The sequence below is a fragment of the Ahaetulla prasina genome, chromosome 2 (genome assembly GCF_028640845.1).
Source record: "Ahaetulla prasina isolate Xishuangbanna chromosome 2, ASM2864084v1, whole genome shotgun sequence".
Taxonomy (NCBI): Eukaryota; Metazoa; Chordata; class Lepidosauria; order Squamata; family Colubridae; genus Ahaetulla; species Ahaetulla prasina.
The window spans coordinates 187,035,211-187,053,811 of NC_080540.1; the positions used below are offsets into that span (position 1 = coordinate 187,035,211).

The 18,601-nt window shown below is 41.9% G+C and overlaps 1 protein-coding gene across 5 annotated transcripts in view; it reads right to left on the reverse strand.

The window, feature by feature from the left end:
• Positions 1–399: 399 nt before the first annotated feature.
• MFAP5 (microfibril associated protein 5) overlaps positions 400–18,601 on the reverse strand; it is a 64,770-nt gene continuing 46,568 nt past the window's right edge. For all 5 annotated transcript variants that reach the window (XM_058166808.1, XM_058166810.1, XM_058166811.1 and 2 more), the window contains 2 exons: positions 2,126–2,199; positions 400–656 (listed from right to left, as the gene is read on the reverse strand). In XM_058166808.1, coding sequence (XP_058022791.1) covers positions 535–656; positions 2,126–2,199 — 196 coding nt within the window. In that variant the 3' untranslated portion in view covers positions 400–534. The remainder of the gene's footprint in view (positions 657–2,125; positions 2,200–18,601) is intronic.

Here is an 18,601-nt window from a genome sequence, read left to right on the forward strand (position 1 = left end):
AAGTATTTTGTATGTGTATTTTAAGGTGGGTTTTGGGTAGGACTTATATAAGGAGTTCAAGGTTAAAATAACCCAGAAGTAGATGCACAGAAGGGTATAAGTACTAACATCTCAAAGATGACCTATGATATGAAAGGCCCCTGTGCTAGTGAAGCATCCTTTGAGACAGGAATTGTGTATGAAAAGGTAAATCTGGTGGTATGAATGGTTGGAAAATAGGAAAAATGAGAAAAAGGAATAAAGGAGAGAGGAAAATGTTGAAGATCAAGGTAAAATGTAAACGAAATAAAGGAAGATAGATAATAAGTGTAGATTAAGACAAAGTTAAAATATGTGTAAATAGTAAGAAAGGGCCATTTTGAACGAGCTGATAAAAAAAAAGGGATATGTATATAAATGTTGTATGTTTGTGTTTTGTTTTAATGTGTTTAAAATAAAAAACTTTTTTTTAAAAAAAAGAAAAGGTAAATCTGGAATGGGTTTCCAGTATGATCTCAGTTCCTCTTTGTTCTTCTCATTCCTACAGCTTTCTGATCACTGAGAATCAAGTGTGTTCTGAGATTGGCCCTTTGCTCGCCGACAGGATGGTCCTCGGGGTTCATCAGAGCGGTGGAGGCGGCGTGGTGGCAGGCCAGCCAGCTGGCGGCAAATCTCCTCTAGAAACAGGCCAGAGAAAGAAAGAGCTATTTGATACATGCAGCTTCATTTGCAAGAATCATTTTATGGATCCATAGCATTAAAATATGCCTAAATATGAAACCCAGTTCAGTTTCTAATTATTACTAAATATATTTTAAGGATGGTTTTCAATCTATGAGTTTCACAGGTACTTGTCTCAAAGTCTGCGATATTTCATTTCCATAAAAATCTGCCAGGTTGTTGAGAAAACAAATATAAAAATATTATTTTAAACATTTTTTTCTATATGTGTTTTAAATATCCTTAATTTTCTTTCTAGTCATTAAGAAATATCAAATACCGTATATACTCGAGTATAAGCCGAGTTTTTCAGCACGTTTTTTGTGCTGAAAAACGTCCCCTCGGCTTATACTCGGGTCTATACGGCTTATACTCGAGTTTTTTTTTTTTTAAGCCCCTCGGCTTATACTCGAGTATATACGGCTTATACTCGAGTTTTTTTTTTTCTTTTTCCCACATTTTACCGGACGGCGCGGGGAAGCCCTGCCGGTGCAGTGAGAGGGCGGGGCGGGGGAGCCGCCAGCCTTCTCAGCTGAGGGAGGGAGGGTTTCCCCAACCGGTAGGTGCCTCATTTCCCACCCTCGGCTTATACTCGAGTCCCCAGTTTACCCCAGTTTTTGGGGTAAAATTGGGGACCTCGCGTTATACTCGGGTCTATACGGCTTATACTGGAGTTTTTTTTTTTTTAAGCCCCTCGGCTTATACTCGAGTATATACGGCTTATACTCGAGTTTTTTTTCTTTTCCCACATTTTACCGGACGGCGCTGGGAAGCCCTGCCGGTGCAGTGAGAGGGCGGGGCGGGGGAGCCGCCAGCCTTCTCAGCTGAGGGAGGGAGGGTTTCCCCAACCGGTAGGTGCCTCATTTCCCACCCTCGGCTTATACTCGAGTCCCCAGTTTACCCCAGTTTTTGGGGTAAAATTGGGGACCTCGGCTTATACTCGGATCGGCTTATATTCGAGTATATACGGTATATTCAGAACAGTTTGAAAATCTTCAAGCAAATCTAATGTCTTTCTTTGCTGAGCACTGCTCTATTTTATTTATTTTTATATCTGTTTAGGAGTGTAGTACACTTCAAATACATTTAGGATCACTGTGACACAATTGGAGAATATCCATATACTTGTTTTGGAAACAAGGTATTACCTAATAATCACCTAAACAAATCCTCGCTCTTCCTTCTCTCCCTACCCCCTCCCCCCGCTTCCTGTTCCTATTCTGCACATTTAGCATTTCTGCATCTTTCATTTGTTAGCAGGCTTCTTAAATTGTCTCACTGACAATTGAATGTTACTAGAACTATATAACCATACAGCTCTGATACGAATGACTTTTCCTTCTTTAAAAGAGATGCAACCATTTCTATGCATTTTTCTAATATCAGAATTTTTGATAAAAATATCCCTTTTTGTCATGTCACTTACCTTGCATGGCTTCATCTTCTTTGCAAACAATACGAGAGCAGATCTCCTTGTTTATTATGTATGCCCGACGGACACTGCCAGAAGCAGTGTAGAGGACAAAAAGGACAAACAACAGAAACAAAAAATCCATGAGAACCCAGCATTTAAATCGCAAACTATTATGAATTCCTACTGTAATTGCTACTATAAGAATCTATTTTACCTTACACATAACTATGCACAACTAACCCAAACACTCCACTTTTTCAAGAAAATCAGCTAAAGTGTATCTTTTGGAGTGGGAAAGCAATATAGATAAGGGATAATTATGCCTTTGTTTAATAACACCATCTTATACTAGCTATTTTCCTTCTATGAACATCCAAGCTTGCAGATTTAAGACTCTTCTGCAGAGTAAAGTGTTTTCTAGCTGATGAAAACTGTCAAAAAAACAAACCAAACATAGATTTTGCTTTCTGTAAATCCCAAATGCTTCTGTGTTTTCCAAAAGTCAGTGTTTGCAGCTGGAGTGTGTTATCCTAATTTCCTGCATAAATTGCACTAAATAAAGGGGCTGTTACATTTCTTTGGCTTGGCCATCTTCCTCAATGTCACTGATCACTGGGAAAACCGTACATTAATTGCAGCATTACGTGTGGTGGAGTGGCATGATGGGATGGTGGTGATTGAGCTTTCCTTACTCCATTCTCCTCCCTTGCACAGATGCCAACCAGATTTAGCAAGGCTTCTTTTGAACATGGGTTAACTCTCTTCAAGAAACAAGTTCCCCATCAACTGAAGCTAAATAACAGCCAACTGGTATTTGAGGGGTGGTGATGGGTGTTCAGTGAAGTGGCAGAGAGCCATTTGTCTTTCTCCTTTTTCAAAGCCATTTCTCTAAGCTGATATGTTCTGAGACACAAAGGGGGGAAGAGTTTAGTGCAGGAGTGTCAAACTCCTGACCCAGGCTGGGTCAGCACTGTAGTTCTCCGTGGTCCTGTGGGGTGGGGAGGGGAATGGGAGGGAGGCAGGATGGACACCTTCTGGACTTCCTTTGATATTTCCGGGCTGGGCCCGCTGGCCTTGAGTTTGATACTCCTGGTCTAGTGGAATAGCTGGATTCATCTACTGCAATAACAAGAATGGACCTGAAGGATAGTGCATGGGTATCAAAGGGGAGGGGTATGCCTTTATCAGACTCAGTGATCAGTGAGAGCTAGGCCAGGGGTCCCCAAATCCTGAGCCATGGCCCACTACCAAGCCTTGAGATGTATGGAACCAGGCTGCAGAAGTGGCAGGCAAACTCACATGTGCATCCACTTACATGAGCTGTTGCCAAGTGCATATGTGTGCACTTCATTTGTGGGCACATTGAGCAGTGTGCACGTGTCAAAGCAGCCAGTAACAGAGTACATCCAAGTCTTCCACAGCCTAGCTAGCCACTTGAGGGACTGATCTGAGCATATGTTGATTTCCTACTTCCAAGAAGGGCTGAAGAGAGCTGTACCAAAACTGCATACCCTGAGGGCTGCTGCACAATCTACAAGTGTGGTTCCAAATGGCCAGTGAAGTGGACATCATTCTGATGGAGTTCTGAGAGCATGCCACACTGGAGAGTTGACTCTGCACAATCACTTGTACAAAGGGGTCTTAGTGTACTTAAACAATATATTAATATACACTGAGACCCCTGAAGAATACATGAGGCTGGTCACGGCGGTACTCAAAAAACTACAGAAAGCCCAACTTTATGTGAAGCTGTTTAAATGTGAGTTTCACAAGACCTGCTTGGACTATCTGCGGTATTGCATTTCAAAGGTGAGAATGGAGATGGATCCCAACAAGCTGAAAGCAATACTGGAATGAGAGCCCCCCTCGAATCAGGGGGCAGTTACAGAGTTTCCTGGGATTTGCAAACTTTTACCGCCAATTCATTCCCACATCTGCCCAGATAGCTCTACCAATTACCAATTTGATGAAAACCAGACGGAGGTGGGACAAAACCAAAACCCAGCCAACCCTTGGATTGGTCCCTTGACTGCCAAACCACATTTGAAAAGTTGAAGTATCTGTTCATGCCGGAGCTGTTCATTAAACACCCTGATCCAGAAAAAGCATTCTGAATACAGGTTGATGCCAGTGATGTAACAATAGGGGCATTCCTACTCCAAAGGAATGCCAAAGGGGAATGACAACCTTGTGCTTATATGTCTCTCAAGCTGTTTGATATTGAAAGGTGCTCAGCTATCTGGGAAAAGGAGGCTTTCACAGTCCGATGGGCTCTCCTAACATGGAGGCAGTTCCTGCAAGATCCCATTTGAGGTCTGGATGGATCATAAGAAACTAGAAGCACTGAAGACCACCACCCTTCCGGAAACTATCCCCTAAGCAACTCTGGTGGGCTCAACACTTTAACCTAGGAATGTCAAACTCGATCCCATTGGGGGCTGTATCGGGATTTTGTTTGCCCTTGGGGGCCGGGGTGGGCATGGCCTGATTGTCACAGCTGACTGGGTGGGTGGGCCTTGGGGTGGGTATTTTTATATTTTATCTTACTATTTTTGATTTTTACTAATCCAACCATCAGGGATGGTCAAATATAGAGGAAGAAAAAGGAGAAAAATTACCTGAGGTGATTGCCGAGATACTAACAGAAGTGTTGGAACAACCCAAGGAAAAGATACTAAATGAGATCAATGAAACTTTCAGAGTATATACAAGATATGCAATGAGAAATAAACTACCAAGAGAACTACATGTAAGATTTACAAAGGAAGTATTGAAAATGGAGATATTAGAAGCAGCAAGATATACAGTATTGAAAGAGCGATAAACCTAACTATAAAGTGTAGAAATGGAAGAGAGGAAATGGATATCAATAAACATAAATGGATTAAATTCGGCCATTAAGAGGAGGAAAACATTCCATAAGTTAGTGAAATTGAAATTGGATATAATTGGTTTGCAAGTGGTACATATTAAAAAGCAACATGAACAAGTATTAATACAACAAAAATTAGGGAAACTATTTACCTCACTACCACAGTGTAAGAAAAGGGGAATAGCCTTATACATAAAAGAGACAATTAGGACAAATTTAATATACTCTGATGAGAATGGTAGAATTTTGATGCTAGAAATAATAGATGATAACACAAAAAAACTTTTAATATTTTAATTATATGCTCCTTATTTATTATTTATTTATTTATTATTTATTAGATTTTTATACTGCCCTTCTCCCGAAGTACTCAGGGCGGTGTACAGCCAATATAAAACAATAACAATGTACAGTTAAAACAGAGAATTAAAAAACTTATTCTATAATTGGCCAAAAATTTAAAATGTTTAAACTTAAAAACCCTTAAAATTCATATAAATTACAACCCCAGTTAAAATTAATATTTAAAATTAAAAATTAAGAATTTAAAAAATTTAAGCCAGTCCCGCTCGAATAAATAAATGCGTTTTCAGCTCGCGGCGGAAGGTCCGAAGGTCAGGTAATTGACGCAAACTAGGGGGAAGTTTGTTCCAAAGGGTAGGAGCCCCCACAAAAAAGGATCTTCCCCCGGGGGCCACCAACCGACATTGCTTGGCGGACGGCACCCTGAGAAGTCCCTCTCTGTGCGAGCGTACGGGTCGGTGGGAGGCGTGAGGTAACAGCAGGCGGTCCCGTAAGTACCCAGGCCCTAAGCCATGGAGCGCTTTAAAGGTAGTAACCAGAACCTTAAAGTGCACCCAAAAGACCACAGGCAGCCAGTGCAGTCTGCGCAGGAGCGGTGTTACATGGGACCCACGTGTGGCTCCCTCTATCACCCGCACAGCTGCATTCTGAACTAACTGGAGCCTCCAAGTGCACTTCAAGGGGAGCCCCATGTAGAGAGCATTGCAATAATCCAAGCGAGAGGTGACAAGAGCATGAGTGACCGTGCATAAGACTGTGATAAGATCAAGGAAGGGGCGCAATTGGCGAACCAAGCGAACCTGGTAAAAAGCTCTCCTGGAGACGGCCGTCAAATGGTCTTCAAACGACAGCCGTCCATCCAGAAGAACACCCAAGTTGCGCACCCTTTCCATTGGGGCCAATGACTCACCCCCAACAGCCAGCTGTGGTTGCAGCTGGCTGTACCGGGGTGCCGGCATCCACAGCCACTCCGTCTTGGAGGGATTGAGCTTGAGCCTGTTTCTCCCCATCCAGACCCGTACGGCTTCCAAGCACCGGGACAGCATTTCGACAGCTTCGTTGGGGTGGCTCGGGGTGGAAAAGTACAGCTGCGTGTCGTCAGCGTACAGTTGGTATCTTACCCCAAAGCCACTGATGACCTCGCCCAGTGGCTTCATATAGATGTTGAACAGGAGAGGCGAGAGAATCGACCCCTGTGGCACCCCACAAGTAAGGCGCCTCACGGTCGACCTCTGCCCCCCTGTCAACACCGTCTGCGACCGGTCAGAGAGATAGGAGGAGAACCACCGATAAACGGTGCCTCCCACTCCCAAACTCTCCAACCGGTGCAGCAAGATACCATGGTCGATGGTATCGAAAGCCGCTGAGAGATCTAATAGGACCAGGGCAGAGGAACAACCCCTGTCCCTGGCCCTCCAGAGGTCATCCACCAATGCGACCAAAGCTGTCTCCGTACTATATCCGGACCGGAAGCCGGACTGGAATGGGTCTAGATAGACAGCTTCATCCAGGTACTGGGGTAGCTGCCATGCCACCACACTCTCTATAACCTTCGCAACAAAGCGAAGGTTGGAGACTGGACGATAATTTCCCAAAATAGCTGGGTCCAGGGAAGGCTTCTTGAGGAGGGGTCTCACCACCACCTCTTTCAAGGTGGCAGGGAAAACCCCTTCCAACAAGGAAGCATTAATAATTCCCCAGAGCCAGCCTCGTGTCACCTCCTGTGTGGCCAGCACGAACCAGGAGGGACACGGATCCAGTAAACATGTGGTGGCATGTAACTTCCCCAATAACCTGTCCACGTCCTCAAGAGCCACAGGGTCAAACTCATCCCAAACAATCTCAACAAGATGCGTCTCCGTCCTCTCACTTGAATCATCACAATTTTGGTCCAAATATCCCGAAGCTGAACGATTTTATCGTATAGATAACCACTAAACTCCTCGGCAGGTCCCTGCAAGGGGTCATCCTGCCCCTCCTGATGAAGGAGAGAGCGGGTCACCCGAAACAGGGAGGTCGGATGGTTATCTGCCGATGCAATGAGGGTGGAAATGTAAGAATGCTTCGCCTCCCTCAGTGCCACTAGGTAGGTCTTAGAATAAGACCTAATTAGTGTCCGGTCAGCTTTGGAACGTCTGGACCTCCAGGTACTCTCTAGGCGTCTTCTCTGGCGTTTCATCTCTCTCAGCCCCTCAGAGAACCTAGGGGCCGGTTGAGATCTACGCCGGGTCAGAGGCCGCAAAGGCACGACACAGTCCAAAGCCCCAGCCGTGGCCTGTTCCCGTGCCGTGTGCCAGATCCTCAGGGAACGGCTCAAGCTCCGTCAGGAACCTCTCAGGGTCCATCAGGCGCCTGGGACGGAACCAACGCATTGGTTCCATCTCCCTGTGGTGGTGGGTGGCGGTCCGAAAGTCCAGGCAAAGGAGAAAATGATCTGACCATGATACAGGTTCTATTACTAAATGTCCTAATTCCAGATCATTTAACCACTGATCAGAGATATAAATCAGGTCCAGTGTGCCTCCCCCACTGTGCGTAGGGCCAACAGTTACTTGAATCAGGTCCAAGGCTGTCATGGAAGCCTGGAACTCCCGAGCTGCCGTCGATGACAAGCCGGTTGATGGCAAGTTGAAATCCCCCATGACCATAAGTCTGGGGGTCTCAACCGCCACTCCGGCAAGCACCTCCAACAACTCGGGTAGGGCTGTAGTCACGCAGCAAGGAGCCAGGTACGTGATCAACAAGCCCGTCTGATTCCTATGGCCCCACCTCACAAAGAGGGATTCACAACCGGCTATCTGAGGCACAGTGGACTCCCTCGGCTCTAGGCTTTCCCTAATAACAACCGCCACCCCCCCACCCCTACCTTGGGCTCTCGATTGATGGAATGCATGGAAACCCGGAGGGCACAGTTCAACCAGGGGAACACCCCCCCTTCCATGCCCAACCAGGTCTCCGTAATGCCCATAAAGTCCGCAGACTCCCCCTGAATAAGGTCACAGATCAGGGGGGCCTTATTGACCACGGACCGCGCATTGCACAACATCAACCGAAGGCCGAAGCTCTGAGGATCTTGGCCATCCGGGGAACGGGTAAAGACTGAGGGGCTGGAGCACGTGATCGCTTTTAAACAGCGAACACGTGCTCCCAGAAGATCGATACAGCCCCTTGCTTCCACCATATCTGCCTCTCCCACTTACTGTACAGATGGAACGACCCTCTAAACCAGGAACATACCTCTCCCCCCGCCTTCGGACCAGGTGGAGTGACGCCGCGAGCAAGCGCAGGGACTGGATATTCTGTCGTGTCCCACTCCTCCGCTGACGGCCGGGTCAGGGAAATCCGAATCAGGCATGCCTCTGCAGCTCTGCCAAAGTCCTAGCAAAGTCCTCAAGGCAGGCAGGAGACCAGAAAGTGACTTCAGCAAGATATGTTTGACTTTGCCTACTCAGAGACTGCCAGAAAGCAGATCCTTTATATAGGCCATGGGGTGTGGCTCCATGACTCAGCACTTATCCAGGCCTGCCCCTCCCTTCTTCTGATGCCGGCGCCTATCAATTCTTCTGAAGCGAGGGTCACTCCAGTCGGCAGCTGTTGGTAATAAACCTCCCTCAGGCTCACATGCTGTGGGGGAGGGGGAGGGGTCTAGTTGCTCCGTTTGCCTGGGCATGGAGCCAGGGCTGGGGCCGGGAGGTGCCCCCTCCTCCTCAGCCTGTCTGGGCATGGAGCCAGGGCTGGGGCCGGGAGGCATACTATCAGCGTTCGGAAGCAGATAAGAAGACCCCGGCTGCGGTGAGAGCGGGCAAGACACAACACATTCCCTCCCCGACGGGTTTCTCCCCCCACCCGTCTCTTCCCTCCCCCCCTTAAAAAACCCTTCTTTAAAAACCTATTTAAAAACCCCCAAAGGTTCTTCTTAGACGCATGCCACCTCTCTGGATCCCAAGACCCTTCATTAAGGCAGGCCCTCGATAAGACAGAGGGCCATTCCTGCGAGGCGGGGGAACCTCGCAGTCGTAAGAGCTCAATAGGCGAATATCTCATGGAAAATATAAATAACAGCAGAGAAAGGGCCATCCCTAGCCGGCATAGATATTACAATTAATACTGAGTATTAATCCTAATGAAAATCAAGAGGATTTTTATAAGAAATTGCATATGAAGATTGTTGAATTGGATTACGAAAACACCTGTATCCTTGGTGATTTTAATGGTGTAGTTGACGCAAAGCTAGATTATAGAACACAAAAAATAATGAGCCAAAATAGAAAGACCCTCCCGAAATATTTCTTTAAAATGATAGAAGAAATGAACTTGAAAGATGTGTGGAAAGAAAGGAATCAAGAGAATAGACTATATACTTTTTATTCAAATAGACATTTGTCCTGGTCTAGAATAGATATGATATGGATGACAAAAGGAATGAGTTTTAATATAGAGAAAATTGATATAGAAGTTAATACCTGGGCGGATCATAACACCAGGACGTTGATATGGAAAGGCCAAAAGAAAACATTTAGATGGACTTTAAATACAATGATCTTAAAAGATGAAGAACTGTTACAAAAAATAGAGAAGGAACTGTCCTCCTTTTTCAAGGGGAATAAAAAGGAAGACACCTCAATTCAAAATCGATGGGATACAATGAAAGCATATGCAAGAGGACTGATTATAGACTATGTAGGGAGAAGGAACTGTAAGAAAAGGTAAACTTTGAAATCATTAGAAAATGACGATAGGAAATGAGAACAAGATCTACAAAGATTTCCAGAAAGAAAAGAAATTAAAATGAGAATGGATTTAATTAAACATAAAATGGCTCTGATTGAAAAAGAAGAATTAGCACAAAAAACCAAAGGGGCAAAACAGAATTATTTTGAAAATGCTAATAAGCCAGGTAAATAGCTAGCTTACAAACTCACAAAAGAGAAAGAAAATCATAGAATAGCACAATTAGTGGACAATAAAGATCAGATTCAATATATGAATGCAGAGAAGAAAAAAATTGTCCAAAATTTTTATGGACAATTATATGGAAAAGAGGAAATTAATGAGGAAAAAGTGAAACAATATCTACACAAAGCAAATTTACCCCAGATTCCTAAAGATATGGAAATGATTTTGGAGGAGAATATAACAATGATGGAACTAATGCAAGCGTTTAAAAAACAGAAAAGGGGAAAAGCACCAGGCCCAGACGGATTGCCAGTTGAATTTTAATGACTTTTCAAGAACAATTGGGTCTTCCGCTACTAGAAGTTATGAACGAAGTGATCCAAAAAGGGGAAATACCTGAGACCTGGACAGAGGCTTATATTATGCTTATCCCGAAAGAGGACACCGACTTAAAACGCATTAAAAATTACAGACCAATATCCCTGTTAAACTCGGATTATAAATTTTTTGCGTTAATATTGGCAGAAAGACTTAAACAATATTTGAATGAGTTTATATACTCTGACCAAAATGGATTTCTGCCTAAAAGACATATTAAAAACAATACGAGAATAAAAAGGGCCGGAATAGCTCAGGCTGTTAAGAAGCCTTCTTATTAGAACACAGTAGCCTGCAATTACTGCAGGTTCAAGCCCGGCCCAAGGTTGACTCAGCTTTCCATCCTTTATAAGGTAGGTAAAATGAGGACCCAGATTGTTGGGGGGGCAATAAGTTGACTTTGTAAAAAATATACAAATAGAATGAGACTATTGCCTTATACACTGTAAGCCGCCCTGAGTCTTCGGAGAAGGGCGGGATATAAATGTAAACAAAAAAATAATAATAAAAAATTGGATACTCTAGAATACTATGAAGCCCACCCCGAAAAGCAGATGGCGTTGATCTTCTTGGATGCACAAAAAGCTTTTGACAACATTAATTGGGATTTTATTCCTCTACAATTGAAGCAAATGGGTTTTGGTGAAATGTTTATTCAAGCAATAGAAACTATATACCATAAACAATATGCTAAAGTCATGATAAATGGTCAATTGACTGAAGTGATTCAAATTGAAAAAGGCACAAGACAAGATTACCCACTATCACAAATCCTATTTGTGTTGACACTGGAAGTACTGAACAGAAATTTTTAGAGAGGAAAGAGAGATAAAAGGCATGAAAATTCAAAAAGAAGAATATAAACTTGAAGCCTTTGCTGATGATTTGGTTTTTATTATTGAGGATCCATTAGAATCTATAACCTGCTTGATAGATAAAATAGGTGAATTTGGGAAAGTTGCAGGTTTGAAAATTAACAAAGATAAAATGAAAATTTTGACAAAAAATATGTTAATGAAGCAAAAACTTGAATTGGCGGAGCGATCAGAGATGCAGGTTTCAAACAAAGTTAAATATTTGGGGATACATCTGACTGCAAGGTGTAGTACGTTGAAAGAGGATAATTATAGTAAACCCAAACAGCAGATTGGGACAGATTTGGCAAAATGGGAACATCTACAATTGTCACTGTTTGGAAGAATATCAACAATTAAGATGAGTTTATTACCTAGAATTTTGTATTTGTTCCAGACAATTCCAATCAAACTGGGGAGAGGATACTTTGGGGAACTGAATAAAATGATGTTGAAATATATTTGGCAAGGGAAAAAAGCGAGGATAAAATTAAAATTACCACCAGATGTGAGAATGAGAGGTGGCTTTGGGCTACCTAACTGGGAATTGTACTATCAAGCAGCAAATTTGATGTGAATTAAAGAATGGCTAACTTTAAGGAATAATAGAATATTGACCTTGGAAGGGCATAATTTGTTGTTGGGATGGCATGCTTTCTTATCATATGGAAAAGCTAAAAAGCAGGGATACTTTAGAAGACATTTAGTCAGAGAAGCGTTGTTGTCAAACTGGGAGAAGATAAAGAAAAGTTACTTTTTAAAAATTCCAGTTTGGGTATCACCTATTGAGGCATTCTCATATCCAATAACATTTAGAAAGGAACATATTGTTAGATACAATGAATTGTTGAATGAAAAGGGTGAGTTAAAATCTAAACTAGAATTAGAAATAGAAGGTATAAAAATGAATTGGTTTTCTTATTTTCAAATACAATCCAGATACGTGAAAGGTTTTAAAACAGAAGGCTTTTATAACAATATAATGAGTTTTGATAAGATTTTAACAGATACAGATGATAACTTGATTAGGAAGCTGTATGGATACCTATTAGAGGTTAAACTGGAGGAAGAATAAGTAAAAGAGACAATGATTGTTTGGGGGAAGAATTTTGGTTATGGGATAGACTTAGAGGCATGGCAGAAACTTTGGATGTATAATTATAAAATGACAATGTCTACAGCATACAAAGAAAACTTGTATAAGATGTTTTACAGGTGGCATCTACCCCCGACAAGAATTGCTAGAACGTCTAAGGACAAATCCGAAAAATGTTGGAAGTGTTATCAGATACCTGGATCATATTATCACATGTGGTGGACATGTGTCGAAGTGAAAAGATATTGGACTAAAATACACACGTGGTTAGAGAAAATGATCAAAAAACATATTGACTTTAAACCTGAAGTGTTTTTGCTGGGAATTTACCTGAAATATATACTAGAGATGTTAAATATTTGATTGTGAATATTATTACAGCAGCCAGGATTGTGTTTGCTAAAAATTGGAAAAATGAGAAATTACCCTTGCAAGACGAAATTATTAGTAAGATGATGGAATGTGCAGAGATGAGTAAATTGACATTTGAAATTAGAGATCAAGAAGATAAGCAATATTATAAAATATGGGAGTTATTTTATTATTGGCTAGAAGGAAAATTATGTTAAAGACCCACACCAAATAAGAGATCAAGATGATATAAGATAGATGTATGAAAGATATGTTTATCCTGAGATTGCACAAGAACATATGTAAATGTCCCATCAACATATTTAATTGATTTGATGAGATTTTTATGTTTATTTTTTGTTAAAAAATAAAAAAAACTTAAGAAAAAAGAAGTACATGTAAGATTTACAAAGAAAGTACTGAAAATGGAGATATTAGAAGCAGCAAGAAATACAGCATTGAAATATAAAGATAAAGAAATTGTGACACTGAGACAAATACCTAGAAGAGTCAGAGATCTGTGGAGAAAATTTCATTTCTTAACAAAATTTCTAATATTAAAAGGAGTGAGTTTCAGATGGTTAATACTTAAGGAAATCTTGGTGACATGGCAAGAACAAAGACACAAATTAGATTCAATTGAAAAAGCAAAGCTATTTTATGAATTATTCTATGGACCACTTGAGAAGATGAGGGAGCAGCAGGAGAGACAAAACAATTTTTTGAAGATGAAGTGAAAGAAAAAGAAGAAAGCACAAAGGAACAGGAAGAAAGAGCATTAAGAGAAGGAGCAAGAGCAAAGGATCAAATGGAACAAAGAGAGACAAGGGCAATGAAACTAAAAACTAGTAATAAGTAAGACATGGAAGAAGAAATAAAAGCAACATCAATAAATGTGAATGGATTGAATGTGGCTGCAAAAAGAAATAGAACCTTAAATAAATTAAGTAATTTGAAGATGGCCATTACATGTTTACAAGAAGTACACATTAGAAAGCAACATATAAAATTATTAAAATATCCAAAATTAGGAATCTTATTTATTTCATTGGTACAACAAAGTAAAAGAGGAATAGCTCTGTATATTAAAGAAAAATTAGAACCTAAATTACTTTTTGAGAATGAAGAAGGCAGGATCCTGATGGTGGAAATAAAAATGAACTTTAAACAAATATTTTTGATAGTACCAAACGAAAAACAAGAAGAATTTTATGATAGATGACATAGAAAAATCCTAGAACTGGACTATGAACATATATGTATAATGGATGATTTTGATGCTGTAATTGATGTAGACTTGGACTATAAAATAACAAAGATAAATAAAAAGCCTAGAAAAACATTACTGAAATCCTTTTTTACAATGATAGAAGAATTGAGTATGCAAGATATTTGGAGACAAAAACACTTGAAAGAAAAACAATATACTTACTATTCAAATAGACATTTGTCGTGGTCAAGGACAGATATGATATGGATGTCAACAGATCTTATAGATAACATACAAGAAGTAAATATTGGATCAAATATATGGGCAGACCACAACCCAATGACAATAATGTGGAAAGTTCAAAAGAAAAAGACAAGATGGACTTTGAATGCAACAATATTAAATTAAAAGGAATTTCAACAGTTTATGGAAAAAGAATTAGAGTTTTTCTTTAAAACAAATAAAAAAGAGGACACATCACTTCAGAATGTATGGGACACAATGAAAGCATATATCAGAGGTTTGGAAATAACATATTTGAGAAAAAAAATAGAAAGAAAAGACAAAAACAAGAAATTTGAAGAGGAATACAAGAATTTAGAGAAATAATTTCAAAAAGACAGTCAAAATAATAAAATTAAGAAGCAAATGGAATTGAAAAAAACATGAAATAAATGTAAATGAACAAGAATCTTTAGCAAACAAATTAAGAGAATCTAAACAGAATTTCTTTGAAAATGCAAACAAACCAGGAAGACAGTTAGCATATAAAATAAAAAAAGAAAAAGAGAAGAAAATAATAAAATATTTACAGGATGAAAAAGGGAAATTACATTATAGAAATGAAGAAAAGAAGGTAATAACTCAAAAATATTATGAAAAGCTTTACCACCAAGAGGAAATTCCGAAGGAAGAGATAATAAAATGATGGAATTGATAGAAGCAATCAAAAGACAAAAAAATGGCAAAGCACCAGGACTGGATGGTCTCCCAGTGGAATTGTATAAAACACTACAAGAAGTGATGAGCCATGTAATGCTGGAACTATTTAACAAACTTTTAATGAAAGCAAAAATGCCAGACTCATGGAGGGAGGCCTATGTAACACTCATACCTAAAGAAGATTGAGACTTACAATTGATAAAAAAATTGTTATTAAATGTGGATAATATGATTTTTGCTTCAATAATGGCGAATAGGTAAAAAGATTATTAAATGAATTTATTCATATGGACAAAATGGTTTCTTCCCTAAGAGACAATTTATTTATTTATTTATTTATTTATTTATTTATTTACATTTATATATCGCCCTTCTCCCAAAGGACTCAGGGCGGTTTACAGTCTAGTAAAAAACAAAGATCACAAAAATTAAAAAACATTATTAAAAAACTAATTTAATTAGGCCAAGGAAGACTAAAACTCTAGTAAAAACCCTATTAAAACTAAATTAAGCCAGCCCTGCGTGATGAAACAAAAATGTCTTTAGCGAAAGGTCCGGATGTCGGGGAGTTGACATATCCCTGGAGGCAGCTCGTTCCAGAGGGCAGGAACCCCACAGAGAAGGCCCTCCCCCTGGGGGTCGCCAGTCGGCATTGTTTGACTGACGGCACCCTGAGGAGACCCTCCCTATGGGAGCGCACGGGTCGATGGGAGGCAATTGGTAGCAGCAGGCGGTCCCATAAATAACCCGGTCCTATGCCATGGAGCGCTTTAAAGGTGGTAACCAACACCTTGAATTGCACCCGGAAGACCACCGGAAGCCAGTGCAGCTTGCGCAGGAGAGGTGTTACATGGGAGTCTTGAGGTACTCCCTCTATTACCTGTGCAGCCGCATTCTGGACCAGTTGGAGCCTCCGGGTGCTCTTCAGGGGGAGCCCCATGTAGAGAGCATTACAGTAGTCCAGGCGGGAAGTGACGAGGGCATGAGTGACCGTGCATAGGGAATCCCGGTCTAAGGAGGGAGCTCCCCTGGCGACGGTCATCAAATGCTCTTCTAAAGACAGCCGTACATCCAGGAGGACACCTAGATTGCGAGCCCTCTCCATGGGGGCCAATGACTCGCCCCCAACAGTCAGCGATGGGGTCAGCAGACTGAACCGGGATGCCAGCATCCACAGCCAGTCAGTCTTGGAAGGGTTGAGTCGAAGCCTATTTTTCCCCATCCAAACCCGCATGGCCTCCAGACACCGGGACATCACTTCAACGGCATTGTTGGGGTGGTTAGGGGTGGAAATGTACAGCTGTGTATCATCAGTGTACAGATGACATCACACCCCAAAACCACCAAATTAGAGATAATATGAAGATAATTTTAAATACATTGGAATATTATGAGATACATTCAGAAAAACAAATGATGATGTTTTTAGATGCAGAAAAAGCTTTTGATAATGGGAGGAACTGGCAATATCGCGGCGATACTGGTTGGGAAATAGCGAAGCTCCGATGAGCTTTGCGAAAACCCAACCAGACAAACCACTGTCAAGGGGTCTTTGGACTGGAACTGTCTTGGAGGGATGGGAGAGAAAGAGAGGTGCCTCGGAAGACCAAGAGGAACAGTCAAGTTCCTTGATAGGCCAGAGGCCACTCTTTGACCCAGGGGCAGGGACGGCGGCCATTGAAATGGCTGCTATAAGCTGAGGCAACCGGGCTAAGATTTGAGCAGGAGTGGTGATTGAACGGGTGAGTGATTGTCCAACTCACAGGTAAGAAGGAAACATTTTTAAAGCTTGAAAGAAGTCCCAACCCGAAATTAGCAGCTAATTGGCACACGGGAACTCAAATGTCAGGGTTCCAAGGAACACCCCCAACGAAATAAAGCTCTGAGGCTTGAGGTTCCTCAAAGTTCCAATTTATTAGAGATGTCATGTTGGCACAGCTGGGAAAACTCGAAACTGAAAGCTTCCAGGTTCTCCACGCCCAGTTGTCAGTTCACAGCCCTGCCCCACACCTACAAGTTCATCACATTGTCCAATCAACTCTTCACACTCAATTGGATACAATCTTCAGGCAGTCTACATCAGACGCAGGCAAAAGTCCTTGAATATGGAATGTTGTTATGACTAACTTTCTACCACTCCAACAACAACCCCCTCCCAACTTCCCCAGCTAAAATATGTGGCAGTTAAGAAGCAAAAAGAAAATTGCCTTCCAAAACTGACAGGCTTCCCCCCCACTCAGGAAAGGAATGAATCCTGGAACAAGACTGAAGTCAGGGGTTAATGCAATTAGTGCATCAACCACCTCTCCCCCCGCAGGAGGACCCTTAGGCTTATCAGGGAATTTATCATGAAACTGCCTAACTAAGGTGTTTGCCTGAACATCCCAACTCTTCACTCATGTGGCTTCAAACAAGGGGTTTCCTTTCCAATGAACCAAATATTGCAAATGTCCCCTCTGCAATCTGGAGTTCAAAATCTTCTTCACCTCATAATGAGCCTCACCCTGCACCACAATCGGCCTTGGGGGAGCAGCAGGTTGAGGTCTCAATTTAGATCCCACAGGAGGCTTTAACAGGCTGCAATGGAAAACAGGATGAATTTTCCCCAGCATGCGGGGAAGATTTAACTGTACAGTCACTGGATTAATCACTTTCACTATGGGGAACCAAAATTTTTAGGTCCCAACTTCTTACTCTTCAAATTTAAATGTATTTATTTGGTGGAAAGATCTCCCACCCGAAAGGGGGGTTGGAGAGATCAGTATTTGTCTGCTTGCTTTTTGTATGCTTTGGCCACTTCATTGGCACTTTTGGTATTCTCCCAGCCTTTTTTTAATGACTCCATCCATTCATTCTTGTCTTGTCTTATTGATGGCACATGTGGCACAACTTTTTACATAGTCCTCCACATCAGCTTTCATCTTTGGCCACCAAAACTGCCATCTAATCAGATGAAGGGTCTTTAGAAATCCAAAGTGAGAATCATGGCTACGTTGGAGCACCAGGAGTCTCATGCTGTTGGGGACGTAAATTTTCAAACTTTTCCAACCTAGTCCATCACAGGACATCAACATGTCTCGATTGTCGGCTAGCCATAGATCAGTAGATAGTGCTGCCTTGAAGTTGGCAGTTAGCTTCCCATTGATGGGGTCAGTCCGCCTGCTGGCCTGACTCCGGGTAGTGATTTGTGCCGCACTCTGTGTGTCTGGGATGATGGCATGGACGATGTCTTCCCACTGGCTGTCATACTGGGGTTTCCTTGACAGGGCATCTGCAAGCAGGTTCTTCCCCCTTGAGATGTATTTCAGCTTGAAATCAAACCGCTTGAAATACTGCACCCAGCGGACCTGTTTGGGGGAGAGCCTTCGTAGGGTCTTTAAGGCTTCAAGGTTTCTATGGTCTGACCATACCTCAATGGGGATCTTGGCTCCCTCTAGGAAGTGCCGCCATGATAGAAGAGCCCAATGAACAGTGAAGGCTTCCTTCTCCCATACTGCCCATCTCCACTCGGTGTCTGTAAGTTTTTTGGACACATATGCACAGGGAAGCAGCTGTCCTTGGGGGTCTTCGTGGAGGAGCACTGCTG